This window comes from Coffea eugenioides, unplaced genomic scaffold (genome assembly GCF_003713205.1).
Source record: "Coffea eugenioides isolate CCC68of unplaced genomic scaffold, Ceug_1.0 ScVebR1_1920;HRSCAF=2856, whole genome shotgun sequence".
Lineage (NCBI taxonomy): Eukaryota > Viridiplantae > Streptophyta > Magnoliopsida > Gentianales > Rubiaceae > Coffea > Coffea eugenioides.
Genome location: NW_020862360.1, coordinates 9,541 through 25,405, shown reverse-complemented (window position 1 = coordinate 25,405; position 15,865 = coordinate 9,541). Strand labels below are relative to the sequence as shown.

Genomic DNA, 15,865 nt, shown 5'->3' with positions numbered 1-15,865 from the left:
GCTGGGGCCAAGCAAGAAGTGCCTCACAAGGAGGTCAGACCTCAACCCCTCAAGTACCTTGCGGGTACTGTGGGAAGGCCAATCACGTGGAGAGTGATTGTTGGCGAAAGGCGGGAAAATGTTTATGGTGTGGTAGCACCGAACACCAGCTTGCAACCTGTCCCCGTAGATCACGCCTAAACCCTGAACAAGCAAGTGTAGGAGGGACTAAGCCAAGAGTGCCAGCTAGAGCGTATGCCTTGAACCAACAGGCAGTACCTGAACCAACAGAGATAGTAGAAGGTACGATTCGTGATTTCTATTGTTTCTCTAAGTTTTGGATATAGTGAGACCTGAGAGCCGGAAATGAATATATAAGGAAAGTACCCTACGTTATTCGAAGTGCATGTATGAATTTCGAGGTCGAAATTCTTTTAAGGGGGATAGAATGTGAGGACTCGCAAATTCCTTGTATTTTTCCTCAAAAATACCCTTTTATTTGAAAATTATTATTTATCAAAGGCCACTACCCAAATATTTCACATTAAGTGTAGATAGACCTAGAAAATAGGGTTTTACGCCTCGGTTTTAAGTTTGGAGCAAAATTAGGGTTTTCACGATTTTTCGCCGGATGAATTTTCGGTACAGAGTAAGAATTAATTTGGGGATTAAAAATGACTTTTAAGTGAGAAATAATATGTGACTAGTGGCAATGATATAAGGTTAGTGAATGGGAAGTGAAAAACCTAGTACGTGTGTTTTTAATAAAAACGGCGCGATCCGGCGGGTCCCGCGTGTTACCGATTGAACGCACCACTTGACCACCATTTTTCTTACCCAACAAGTTTGTTGACTTTTGTACATAATATCTTCTCATATTGAAGCAGCCTTGACCGAAATTAGTGGCCAAGAAAAGGCAAGAAAGAAAGAGAAAAAGAAAGGGTGGTGGTGGTGACACTTGTCACCACCTCATGGCTTCTTACCCAAGACTAACCCCAACCATTTAAATCCAACACTTAGCATTTTTCTTCTTCATTTCTGCTGGGCTGGCCGAGAACAACAAGGAGAGAAACTCCAAGGGAAAATCTTTCATTTCATCTCCAAATCCAACAAATAAGTGAGGAATCGAGCGAAGTAAACCGATTAAACTTGTTTTCTAGTGACTAACTAGTGAGTGGTGGTGTGATTCTTGAAGGGGAGAGCTTGTGCTACACTTGGTGACTTTTATTCAAGGTAAGAGAGTTTATCTCTCCAAGTTTTGCTTTCAAATTTGTTAAATTAAGCTTAGTAGTTTGATATTGTGGTAGAATCATGAATGATGAGTATGTTTTAGTAGTTTTCCCCAATTTATTTGATGAACTAGGGCTTATGGAAATTCTGCCCAAATGGTTGTATGATGCTTATATGTTGCAAATGAGGTGTTATATGGTGTTTTGGTAGTGATTGGACCAAGAAATTAAGGAAAGATTCACTAGAAACTCAAAATTTCCAAAATCTGGAAAATTCTCTCCACATTCTGTCCGAATTTTTATCTATATGTTAGAGGCTGTTTTGGCCTTAGCTCAAAGAATAAAAGTTGTAGAGAATGGCATTTTATAGGTTCCTACAAAATTTCAGCTCAATCGGAGCAACGTAGGACGTGAAAAGTCCAAAATACCCCTACTGTTTGAAATATTTCCCAGCAGTCCGTTTCTTCAGTTAAGTCCAGTTTATCATGTTTTTTGACCAGGATCCATTCTGATTTAGCTCTAGGCCAAAACATGAAAGTTGTAGTGTTCTGAAGTAGCTTTAAAATGCCTCTAAGAACACCTGATTCGGACTTGTGTACACTGAGTTATGACCATTACAGTGTTTTGCGTTTAAGCAGCCGACGAATTGGTTTCTGGTTTAGTGATTTGCGAATTTGACCAAGTTACATTAGAAACTGGACTTAGTGATATTCATGAATGTTGTAGATTTATGTCTTAGCTTCGAAATGACACAGGTTTCGTTTTAATCCGATAAGCGTAGCCTCGGATAAGTTATTTCCGCATTCGTACGTCAAATCTGTCTTGTGCTAAGTTGAATTTCTGCATTTGTTATCATTGTAATTCTTGTTATTATGATATTGTGAGCCTATGGAACGGCTCTTGACATAAATTGCTGATATGTATGATGTTGGGTTGTGTTTGAGAAAAACAATGAAGCCTAAATGGCTGGAAATTAGGTAAACACAAAGGGCATGCTGCCCGAATTTTTACTCGAGGGCTAGAATACTATATTTTCGACTTGGGTGAAGGTTAAGTACTTAAAACTTGAACTAGCGAGGACTTTGGCTATTATGTTTCTTGAGTGTTAAACGTTAGGACTTGACTACACTTGTACCCTTGGGAAATGAAATAATGATTGCTCGAAGTACGTTTTCCTTGTACTCTCGACTCACATGACAATTTCAAGTATAAATGTTACAAAGCTTTATCGTTTAAAAAGTGAGCAAGTGTTTCATGACTACTGTCCGAGTGAATTTCAATTTCTTGATTCTTATTGAACGAAACGTCTAAGTTTCGAACTCTAGTCATGTTTCAAAGTTCTCAAATTGAGTTTTATCGCAGATTTGGACTCCGAACTCGGAGTATAACCTGAAAGTGACCAGTAAAAGCACTATATCTTTTGGTGAGTGCTTTCAAATACTGAATTGAACTTGATACTTGTACTTGATACGTGCCAATATGATTACATGTCACATGCGTGAATTGTTAGGGCAAGAGTGTACTTTATCGCACTTGCCCTTACGTGATATACCTGTTTATTGATTGGAATTGACTTGATATACTTGTTATGATGCGCGCACTTCCTGGAATTCCAGAAACCCTGTGGCGAGTTACTCTAGTCGAGCCGGCAAGGGCTTGGTCGATTGGGTAACGAACCCTGGGTCTCTTGTATTGTCGAGTGGAGTGATATCTCCTCGACTAATCGGTATACTCGAGTATTACCACCCGTGTTTATTGAGGATTTTGGGCCCAGTAGGGGGTGTGAATGGTGGACGGAGAGTAGTGTAAGTGGTGTTCTACTGGATTGGTTCCTTTACTTGAAAGTTGACGGAGTGTCAACTACTATGTGATCAAGCTCCTGATGATGAATGGAAGTTGGCTCCTGAGAGCCATCCGTATCCTTATGCTTGGAATGATTATTGTTTATTGGATTATAGTGTCTTCTGAAAACTTTTACACTCGCTCATTTTGAGATTGCTACTTGAAGTGTTATTGCTCACTTTTATGAACTCTTCATGCTCGTTACTTTGCTATATCGAAAACTTGTACTTATAAATAATGGTCAATTTTCTATTTGGAACCTCACTGGGCTTTTAGCTCATACCACGCTATTTGTTTTCCTTACAGGGGGTACGAGTGACGCGTGAGACTTATAAAAGACTAGCGTAGCCTTTTGTTTTGACTTTTGACTTTTGGTCTTGTACTCGCGCTATTCCTCGAATGGAACATGTTGTACTTGGATTGTATACGTTTTGAACTAGTTTGGTGTATTGAGGCTTTGTACCTCGATTTCTATCAATGTAAATTATAAGCTTGAATTGTGAATGTTATTTATGGTTCATGGATGTGTGTACATGACTCGATTGAGATAGTGAGTGAGTCCTGGCGAGAGCTGGGCAGGCGGTCCGCCGAACCCTTTGGTACGCCTTAGGGGGAGGTGGGGTCGTCTCAGATGGTATCAGAGCTCCTATTGAGCTCGTGCCGGGAGAGGGTTCTCGGACTGTGGGGATTGACTTGTTAAGTATGGAACAATTGTCTATTGTTGGGGGACCTTAGATATGTATGTTGGGTAGGAATCTCTAATAGGGTGATTTGCTCTTGAGCCTGGCCAGCTTGAGTGGCGAATTATCATATTTTCGGATTCTTGTCCCCGAATACCAAGGAGTGACATCTTTACGCTCAGTTGAGATCTCGTGTAATATTCGGATAAGTTTGGATGGTGAAAGCAAAGGCACAGGGAATACGAATAGTCTGGACTTGAAAAATATTGAAGATATTTATGGGATTTGGGATCCTTCTTATTCACGTGTTTCGAGCCTTGATTAAGTGTAGTGCCTGAGCGATACCTAGGGTTAATGCTCTATAAGTTATGTGACTTGTTTTGATCGAATGTGTTGTATTGCCTTGTTTTATGATTTAGAGGGGTTTATGATTTGCAATATTCTGTTTTATGTTGTTTATATTTATATAGTTACTTAGTGGTTATATTTTATCCTTAATTAGTTGGTTAGCTGCGAAACATGGAGGATAAAAGAAGTCGGACCAAGAAAGCTAACCGAGAACGCAGTTCTAGGCGAGGCCGTGAGGGTGAACAAGTACAGGAACCGGTGCCTGAACCGAGAGAGGAGAGGGAGGCAGCGGTCGAGCAGCAACCTGAACCCCAGACTGCCGGGGGAGATCAGGTGGCTACTGCCATTCAACAGATGACTAACATTCTGGCTCGGTTAGTGGAACAACAGGGTCAAGTCCCTGTAAACCAACCTAGAGACCCTGATATGGGGCAGGATAGAGCTTTGGAGAGATTCCAAAAGTTCTCCCCACCCAAGTTTTTAGGAGGGCCAGACCCGTATGAGGCTGAGAAATGGCTGGAGGCCATGATAAATATCTTTGCTGCCCTAAACTATACTGAGGAGAGACAAGTCCAATTTGCTGTATTTCAGTTTGAAGGGCCAGCTAGGGCTTGGTGGAATGTAGTGAGGGCCAAGTGGGAGAGAGAGGGAACTGCCTGGACTTGGCTAAATTTTGTACGGGACTTCAACGAAAAATACCTTCCACCCATCGTCCAGGAAAAGAGAGAGGACGAATTCATTAAACTCCGTCAGGGGATGTTGAGTGTAACTGAGTATGAGACTCAGTTTACAAAGTTGTCCAAATTTGCTCCCGAACTGATAGCTACGGAACAAAGAAAAGTACGGAGGTTCATACAAGGACTGAACGTGGAGTTACAAGAAGCCTTAGCGGCGGTCCAAATTAATACATTCACAGAGGTTCTGGAGAAAGCCTTGAGGATAGAGACTGCTAGGGCACAAGTGCGAGCTTTCCATGCAAAAAGGAGAGGTGCGCCTGGTGGAAGTCAAAGGCAAGGACAAAGTGATTTAGATATGCCACCTTCTAAGATAGGTCGAGAAGATGGTAGTGACAAAATTTCAAGGACGTCTAAGGAAAGTACTCCAAGAGGAGCTTCGCGTGGCTGGGGCCAAGCAAGAAGTGCCTCACAAGGAGGTCAGACCTCAACCCCTCAAGTACCTTGCGGGTACTGTGGGAAGGCCAATCACGTGGAGAGTGATTGTTGGCGAAAGGCGGGAAAATGTTTATGGTGTGGTAGCACCGAACACCAGCTTGCAACCTGTCCCCGTAGATCACGCCTAAACCCTGAACAAGCAAGTGTAGGAGGGACTAAGCCAAGAGTGCCAGCTAGAGCGTATGCCTTGAACCAACAGGCAGTACCTGAACCAACAGAGATAGTAGAAGGTACGATTCGTGATTTCTATTGTTTCTCTAAGTTTTGGCTATAGTGAGACCTGAGAGACGGAAATGAATATATAAGGAAAGTACCCTACGTTATTCGAAGTGCATGTATGAATTTCGAGGTCGAAATTCTTTTAAGGGGGAGAGAATGTGAGGACTCGCAAATTCCTTGTATTTTTCCTCAAAAATACCCTTTTATTTGAAAATTATTATTTATCAAAGGCCACTACCCAAATATTTCACATTAAGTGTAGATAGACCTAGAAAATAGGGTTTTACGCCTCGGTTTTAAGTTTGGAGCAAAATTAGGGTTTTCACGATTTTTCGCCGGATGAATTTTCGGTACAGAGTAAGAATTAATTTGGGGATTAAAAATGACTTTTAAGTGAGAAATAATATGTGACTAGTGGCAATGATATAAGGTTAGTGAATGGGAAGTGAAAAACCTAGTACGTGTGTTTTTAATAAAAACGGCGCGATCCGGCGGGTCCCGCGTGTTACCGATTGAACGCACCACTTGACCACCATTTTTCTTACCCAACAAGTTTGTTGACTTTTGTACATAATATCTTCTCATATTGAAGCAGCCTTGACCGAAATTAGTGGCCAAGAAAAGGCAAGAAAGAAAGAGAAAAAGAAAGGGTGGTGGTGGTGACACTTGTCACCACCTCATGGCTTCTTACCCAAGACTAACCCCAACCATTTAAATCCAACACTTAGCATTTTTCTTCTTCATTTCTGCTGGGCTGGCCGAGAACAACAAGGAGAGAAACTCCAAGGGAAAATCTTTCATTTCATCTCCAAATCCAACAAATAAGTGAGGAATCGAGCGAAGTAAACCGATTAAACTTGTTTTCTAGTGACTAACTAGTGAGTGGTGGTGTGATTCTTGAAGGGGAGAGCTTGTGCTACACTTGGTGACTTTTATTCAAGGTAAGAGAGTTTATCTCTCCAAGTTTTGCTTTCAAATTTGTTAAATTAAGCTTAGTAGTTTGATATTGTGGTAGAATCATGAATGATGAGTATGTTTTAGTAGTTTTCCCCAATTTATTTGATGAACTAGGGCTTATGGAAATTCTGCCCAAATGGTTGTATGATGCTTATATGTTGCAAATGAGGTGTTATATGGTGTTTTGGTAGTGATTGGACCAAGAAATTAAGGAAAGATTCACTAGAAACTCAAAATTTCCAAAATCTGGAAAATTCTCTCCACATTCTGTCCGAATTTTTATCTATATGTTAGAGGCTGTTTTGGCCTTAGCTCAAAGAATAAAAGTTGTAGAGAATGGCATTTTATAGGTTCCTACAAAATTTCAGCTCAATCGGAGCAACGTAGGACGTGAAAAGTCCAAAATACCCCTACTGTTTGAAATATTTCCCAGCAGTCCGTTTCTTCAGTTAAGTCCAGTTTATCATGTTTTTTGACCAGGATCCATTCTGATTTAGCTCTAGGCCAAAACATGAAAGTTGTAGTGTTCTGAAGTAGCTTTAAAATGCCTCTAAGAACACCTGATTCGGACTTGTGTACACTGAGTTATGACCATTACAGTGTTTTGCGTTTAAGCAGCCGACGAATTGGTTTCTGGTTTAGTGATTTGCGAATTTGACCAAGTTACATTAGAAACTGGACTTAGTGATATTCATGAATGTTGTAGATTTATGTCTTAGCTTCGAAATGACACAGGTTTCGTTTTAATCCGATAAGCGTAGCCTCGGATAAGTTATTTCCGCATTCGTACGTCAAATCTGTCTTGTGCTAAGTTGAATTTCTGCATTTGTTATCATTGTAATTCTTGTTATTATGATATTGTGAGCCTATGGAACGGCTCTTGACATAAATTGCTGATATGTATGATGTTGGGTTGTGTTTGAGAAAAACAATGAAGCCTAAATGGCTGGAAATTAGGTAAACACAAAGGGCATGCTGCCCGAATTTTTACTCGAGGGCTAGAATACTATATTTTCGACTTGGGTGAAGGTTAAGTACTTAAAACTTGAACTAGCGAGGACTTTGGCTATTATGTTTCTTGAGTGTTAAACGTTAGGACTTGACTACACTTGTACCCTTGGGAAATGAAATAATGATTGCTCGAAGTACGTTTTCCTTGTACTCTCGACTCACATGACAATTTCAAGTATAAATGTTACAAAGCTTTATCGTTTAAAAAGTGAGCAAGTGTTTCATGACTACTGTCCGAGTGAATTTCAATTTCTTGATTCTTATTGAACGAAACGTCTAAGTTTCGAACTCTAGTCATGTTTCAAAGTTCTCAAATTGAGTTTTATCGCAGATTTGGACTCCGAACTCGGAGTATAACCTGAAAGTGACCAGTAAAAGCACTATATCTTTTGGTGAGTGCTTTCAAATACTGAATTGAACTTGATACTTGTACTTGATACGTGCCAATATGATTACATGTCACATGCGTGAATTGTTAGGGCAAGAGTGTACTTTATCGCACTTGCCCTTACGTGATATACCTGTTTATTGATTGGAATTGACTTGATATACTTGTTATGATGCGCGCACTTCCTGGAATTCCAGAAACCCTGTGGCGAGTTACTCTAGTCGAGCCGGCAAGGGCTTGGTCGATTGGGTAACGAACCCTGGGTCTCTTGTATTGTCGAGTGGAGTGATATCTCCTCGACTAATCGGTATACTCGAGTATTACCACCCGTGTTTATTGAGGATTTTGGGCCCAGTAGGGGGTGTGAATGGTGGACGGAGAGTAGTGTAAGTGGTGTTCTACTGGATTGGTTCCTTTACTTGAAAGTTGACGGAGTGTCAACTACTATGTGATCAAGCTCCTGATGATGAATGGAAGTTGGCTCCTGAGAGCCATCCGTATCCTTATGCTTGGAATGATTATTGTTTATTGGATTATAGTGTCTTCTGAAAACTTTTACACTCGCTCATTTTGAGATTGCTACTTGAAGTGTTATTGCTCACTTTTATGAACTCTTCATGCTCGTTACTTTGCTATATCGAAAACTTGTACTTATAAATAATGGTCAATTTTCTATTTGGAACCTCACTGGGCTTTTAGCTCATACCACGCTATTTGTTTTCCTTACAGGGGGTACGAGTGACGCGTGAGACTTATAAAAGACTAGCGTAGCCTTTTGTTTTGACTTTTGACTTTTGGTCTTGTACTCGCGCTATTCCTCGAATGGAACATGTTGTACTTGGATTGTATACGTTTTGAACTAGTTTGGTGTATTGAGGCTTTGTACCTCGATTTCTATCAATGTAAATTATAAGCTTGAATTGTGAATGTTATTTATGGTTCATGGATGTGTGTACATGACTCGATTGAGATAGTGAGTGAGTCCTGGCGAGAGCTGGGCAGGCGGTCCGCCGAACCCTTTGGTACGCCTTAGGGGGAGGTGGGGTCGTCTCACTAGAATTTTGGGAATGTACTTGACTAGACATCTTATGGAAGTTGTATATTTTGGGAAAGTGGATTTATTTTGAAACTTGTAATGTAAGATTGAATATCTATGTATGGAAGTGACTTCTTTTCTTACGTCGTCTGGTATTAATAGTTATTATTGTATTAAGCTTGAACGGGAATCGTACTGAGTCCTGGCGAGAGTTGGGCAGGCGTTCCACGGATATCCTTGGGAGAAGTGGGGGCGTCACAGTGGATATATATAGTAATGGTCAAGCAAAAATTGAAAGTGCTTTTATTCAATTAAAACAATTAGGTAATGAGTTCAAGTCATCTCACGAATAACCAACGCAATACTTTAGGAGTTCGAACGTTCCCAAAAGGTTGAAACATGTCCACAGGACCAATCACAAGATACGTGTAGAACAATTATTAAAATTTCACAGGGGAGAACCTCACTAGGTACCCAACTAGGTCAATTCATTATAACACTGGTAGGTCTAATCTTCTCGTTCATTTCCAACTCATATCCAGCACTAGGATCCCATTGAATTATATAAGACCATCCGTCAGTCTTTCCTTCCGTGATCCCTCATCTTTTTCAGGAGTGCGGGGTTGTCTAAACCCATGCCCACGACTCTTTTCTCGTCCTCGCCGAGCCATACTTAATATAAGTCTATAGGTGTAAGAAAAGGAATAATTAGGCATAAAAGAACTTAATGCATATACAAGTTGTAAAAATATTTAGAATTAAAGCATGATTCTTTACATATACACAAAAGTCATAGTACGAGTCGAGAGATCACAAAACAAGCCAAATATGTCAAATACAGGACATAGGCAACTAAGTGGAGTCCATTATAGGTGTACATGCAGGCAAAATACAAAAGGCCTCACGGCGTGCACCACCCCTCCTATCTTAGGCAGGATCAAAACAAGAAAAACCATAAGCCTACTTAGGGACAGAACTAGAAGAATCCACGATACCAAACCACATCATTCGAATAATTATAAATTCCAAATTCCATCCAAAAGCCTAAGCTACTTTCTAAATTCTTAGCCTAAAACTTTCAATGAATACAAGCTTTTCTCACTAAACTCAAGGTGAAAGTTCCTATACAGGGTAGGGTAATAAGTCAAACCAAAAGAAATGCAAAAGATATCTCATTTCCAAGCTCAAAGTGGAGTCCAAAATTGTTCGAATGGTTCAACTTTTCTGTCGGAGTTTCGGCAAGCAAAATAGTGGAGGAAGCAAGGTTTCCAACCCTTAAACTCATCAGATGGCCATTTAAAATTCATAATCTTGACTCACCTCCAACATAACTTGAAGATTAAAGTCTTATAGTGTTTTGTGAGCAAAAATGGTGCTACAACATCAAGAAACTTTTGAATCAAGGCTGCTTTAAGTCCTCAATTCAAGAACAACTTAAAGAAATGGAATCACCTTTAGAGTAGAGTCCACAAGACATTAAATCATAGACGTATAAGGATTTAACTCCAAAAATAGAAAACACTAGCATTCAACATCACTCTAATTAAACACAAACACTTCAATATTACTCGTTAAAATATCAAGCACCAAGGTCACATTGCACTTAATACACAATCAAATCCCACAGTCCGACATCCTAAACTTTTAAGCCTAGAATACACTATAAAGATCTGAAACCTAAACTCTGATACCACCTGTGACGACCCCACTTCTCCTTAGGTCAAACCTTAGGGTTTCGACGGGCCATCTACCTAGTTCTCACCAGGGCTCAATACGAGTCAAATTTAAACTTAAAGGTAAACAACCAGTAAAAAAAGTCAATATAAAAAAAAATCGCTTCCTTAAATAGTCATTCAAGTCTTACATCACAAAGTTTCCAAAAGGTACATCAAATTTCCCCAAAAATACAACCATCCAAAGTTGATTAAACCATTTACATTCAAATTCTAATCAAAAGGTAATCAAGTTAGCTTCTCCAAAATCTTTTCATTCCAAGCTCCTGTTAAGGAAAACAAACTACGGGGGTGAGCTAATGCTCAGTGAGGCCAAGAAAAGGATGCAACAAATAAGTTCAAGTAACAATAACACTTGTACAAGAAATATAGCTAGAAATTTCATGTAATTCACAAATAACAGTAAAGCACAATCAATAAGGATACGGGAGCTCCCAGGAGCTAAATTCCCATTGCTTTGCCAAGGCTTGATCCAATACCTCCACGTGGTGACACTCCGTTAACCGGGCACGTAGCAAGTCCGTAGAAACCCCATTTATTTCCTCCATCCCTCATTTCACCCTCTCGGATCCGTAACCAAACACTCACTGAAAGGCAGTACTACTCGAGTATGCCAGGCAAGACCTCAAAAAGATCAAGCTTATAATTTTCTCATGGTTTACCAGGCTTCTCTATCAAGCCCATGCCGGCTCGAGTCGCAAGGTTAGCCAATGAGTTTTGGGTGTTCCCAGATGTACAAGTACAATTTGCCAAGTTCACGCAATTCAATTGTCAAGTCACGTTCACGCAAGTCAATTGTCTAGTCAGGTAAAAAAGAACGAGTGCGATAAAGTACACACTCATCTCAACAAGTACAAATCACTTAATTAAAAAGAAACAATTCAAGTATTTAGCAACAATTCATGCGCTTGAAACTCACCAAAATCAAGAGTGTAAAGCAAGAACAAGGCAAGATCAAACGATCTCCTCGGGATCCTCTTGATCACCTGAGACATGCACAATTACAAATCGCCTAGGCATTCAACCAAGGTCTAGTAGTATTCCTGCTACCCTCACTCAAGAGATAACACGTTCAAATCGAATGCAAATATCACTTACTAACTTAATCCATGACGATAGCATTTGAAAATATCTAAGAATGCATTAATTCAAGTCAAGTCAAGTCCAAAATTCTTCAATTTGGGGATTAAGCAGATCTCTAAGTTTTGGCACGAAAATCGAGAAAGATGAAAGATTATTTTCTTGTTAAAATTCCCTAGTTAAACGCCCAAGTTTCAAGTATAAGTGAGATTTCACATTTTCCAAACTCATTTAGTGAAAGTCTAGTAAAACCGCCACTAACGCTCATTAACTTCTTTAGTTACCACTTAAAGTTGTAAACGCAAATCCAGTGAAATTTCTCAGGTTTTCTTTTAGTAAAAGACTCACTTAACGTTCATTTTCAATGGTTAGATCGAGGGCGTAAACTTAGGAGACCAAGGCGATAGAAACTTTGGCTTTCAAATAAGAAAGGTGAACATATTTTTACTTTGAAGCTTGGCCAAAGCATTCCAAGTATTACTAATTAAGTTCACAAGAAACTTTTCAAATCATCTTTTTAAAATGCTTGTATGATTGCCAACTCTAATACAAATATCAAGGCCAACATATCGACAAGTCTAGCAAGTAAGCTTCACTTGGAAATTCGAAAATGGTGGCTAAAAGCCAAGTACAAGTCTTGACCGCTTTAATTAAGGTAAGTTGTTAAATGTGTAAAACTTTGAGGAAAGGAGAGATACATTAGCAAGAGAAGTTCAATAGGGATACATTTGAAGTCAAGGAAGTGGAAAAATCAAGGTAAGAGGTTTGAAGTAGGCCGTCCGAGGTTTTAAAGTTAAGAAGCCCATTTCTGTGCTTCAGGAATCAACTGAGATGAATAGTAACAGTAAACTTTAAAAATTTACAACTCGAGTTCCATAAGTCAAAAATTATGAAAGTTATATCGTTGGAAAATAGATTTTTAATACTACAACATCCCAGAAGACACTTTTCAGAGATTCAAATCACAAGTAGACCAAATATTCGATCAAAGTCAAAAATTCATTTTCCTGAAGAAACATTCAAGCAGGACAGCCTACTTTGAGGAGTCACGGACAGCAGTACACATGAAGGAAAAATATGAAATCTTTACAAAACAAAGGCCTATGAGTATAGTTTCAAATGCCACTAACGGCACCTCAATCAGATTTTTCTTGACCAAGATATAAGCATTTTACTGAGACTGGTCAGTGAAATCCGAAAATCTGGAAACTCATTTTTCACTTGGAAAAACTCCTTTTCTTTTTTAAAACCACAAGACTTTTATTCAAACCACCCATACACTTAAGTATGACATTCATACCAGCAATTTTAATATAATTTAAGCATCAAATTTGAACAAAAACCAAAGGTGAAGCTTGGCTCTTCCTCTCTCTCATTTCGGACAAATTCAAGCTTTGAAGCTTTCAACTCTTTCACCAATCAAACCACAACAAATTCATTAACCAATCATACTATACATTTACCTACCAACAAGAAGCTTAACTACATCAAGAATCTTACTAGAAATTTCAAAAATCAAAGCAAGAAAGGAAGGGGGTGGTTCGGCCAAGACAAGAGCCAAAGCTTTGCAATTTTTCCAACCAACTTTCTCAAGGGTTCATCATATGGCCAAATAACACAACAATCACAACAACAACAACCACAATCCCCAAGTCCTCTACCTAAAATCCACCTCAAGACCACTACCTAGGATGTATAGCAAGAAATAAAAGTTCTTCAAGTCCTCTAGCCTAGCTCCTTGATTAGGGTTTCAAACTCATGAAATTCAACCTCTAATCTTGGTAAATTTGAAAGATTAAGGAAGGATGAAGAGGGTACCTCTTCAAGCTCCTAAACCCTAGTTGAAAGCAAGACTTTCCACCAACACTTCACCAAGAATCACCACAAGGTTGCACCTTCCTTCTAGCTAGAGCAAGAATCCAAAAGTTTTGTGGGTTGGATGATGATGATCAAGCAAGATTGAAGCTAAAAGGTGAAGCTTTTCTTCCCCCTTTTCTTCTTCTAGTTTTGGCCGAGCAAGAGAGAGTGTGAGGGAGTGTATGGCTTTTGATTTTTGTGGTGGAATAATGAAGGAAAGCTAGCCTTAAATTTGTATAAAAGTCAACTTTCAATAGTGGCACAATAGTGTCTTGCACTATCACTTTCTCTCTTGTTTGCTACATTTAAACAATAATCCTCCAAGGTAATTCCTCTAACACTGCAATTACTCATACTTACTAGTCTAGTATTAAATCCTTACATCTCCAATTAGTCGCGCCGGTGTGATTTTTGAGAAACTTTCGACGCGTAAGCGATAAAAGCACCATTTAAGAAAATTTCATGCATAAATAATAAAATTAAATAACACAACTAACACTCACGAGCACAAGTCCCAGTTCATTTCACCAATTCACCACTTAAACACGCTATTTCACCCTTTTTGCAAAAATAAAAGCATACGCATCACGCGAAGCACTTTTAAAGAAATTTTCATGCTTAAGTTGATAAAAGTAAATGGTATGCTATTGTAGATGATTTAAAGTGATAAAAATGGATAATTTAAATAAATGATTAAATATTCAAATAAATAGATAATTAAATAAAATATTTAAAAATTGCAAGTCCTTACACTTTAGCCAATCGATCGGCCAATAATCGCGAAAAAATTTTGTTTACAAAATTGCACAGGCTAATCGGCCTAAACTGTGAGAAATTCTGGGTGTGTGCTATCTTAGGGATGAGCACAATGGAAGTCACCGTAACTGCCCTTGGCAATTCAACTCTACAAAAGAAACTGCACACTGCCCTAGCCATATCATCTCCAATAATTGACCATGCAGCCGTAAAAAATTTGCCTGTGTAGCCATCAGACCCCAGTGCACTCTCCCCATCCATATCAAACACTACACGGCGAATTTCCTCCTTGGAAGGGACTTGCTCCAGCAAAACACTGTCCTCACCCATCAAAAGTTTGGGGATATTCTGTATCAAATCAGGAGATGAAGTTGTTTGTTGAGCCGTAAACATCTTCTCAAAAAACTGTACAGCCTCTTCCCCTGTAGCCTCCTCAGACTCAACCCATTCACCTCTTTCATTCTTGACCTTATGAATCACCAATTGTAGCCTCCGTTGTTTCACCACCTAGAGAAAGAACTTGGAATTTCTATCTCCATCTTGGAGCCATTTAACTCGAGCTTTCTGCTTTCAAAAGAGCTCCTCCACCCGCAAGGCAGTACACAGCTGAGCTTAAGCAAAATGTAAATTCACCCGAGCTCCCTCTGACTCATCATTCTCCATTTGAACCATAGCAAGCCACCATTCCTCTTCCTTCTTCTTGACTCCTTGAAAAATATCCCCGAACACCTCCTTATTCCACGACTGGATGGCTCCCCTAAGCCTTTTCAACTTGTGACAAAGGATTTGCATAGGGGACTTGGGACAGGATTGGTCCCAAGATTCTCTAATGATTGGCAGAAACTCATCTTGCCTCATCCAAACATTTAAAAACCTAAATGGTCGTGGCTTATTATCCAATCTAGTCGAGACAGAGATGAGGAGAGGAGCATGATTAGACAGCTCCCGGGCTAAGTGTGATATCGACATAGATAACCCGACTCATAACACCCCTCATTTACTAGCACCCGATCTAACCGTTTCCAAATCCTTGCCCCTCGGTCCATTATTGCACCATATAAACCTTGCTCCAGAGAAACCTATATTAGTGAGGTTCTCTTCACCAATAAGTTGCACAAATTCCGTTGCTTCAATAGAATTGAAAGGCCGACCCCCTCTCTTCTCTTCGGCATCCACGATTACATTGAAATCACCACCAACAAGCCATGCAGCAGAAGCTGGGTTGTCCCTTAAGGAAGCTGGGTTGTCTCTTAATAAACCAACCCAAAGCTTCTCCCTCTCACCAATGGTACAACAAGCATGTACAAAAGAAACAATAAATTGAGACTCTGGTAGATTAGTGTGGGACATTCTAACAGAAACATGTTGGGAACTTTCTCCATTAACTACAGCAGAAAAAATTTCTTGAAAGAAAAACCAAATAGAACCCACAGAATTATGCACCACGTCATGAAAGTTTAACCTATATCGATAACATTCAGCTCTCTTAATCCGAAGTCGGGGCTCGCATATGGATAGGAATTGGATTCTACGCATTTGAATCAATTTTTTAAGTCTTTTAAAAGTCGGAGCTTTAGA

General features: G+C 39.5%; 1 protein-coding gene across 1 annotated transcript; it reads right to left on the bottom strand.

The window, feature by feature from the left end:
• Positions 1–14,278: 14,278 nt before the first annotated feature.
• Positions 14,279–15,256, bottom strand: LOC113756041. Its single transcript, XM_027299858.1, has 2 exons — positions 14,921–15,256; positions 14,279–14,794 (listed from the first exon to the last, which is right to left on the bottom strand). Exons 1-2 carry the CDS (start codon positions 15,254–15,256, stop codon positions 14,279–14,281), a joined length of 852 nt encoding a protein of 283 aa, XP_027155659.1.
• Positions 15,257–15,865: the final 609 nt, after the last annotated feature.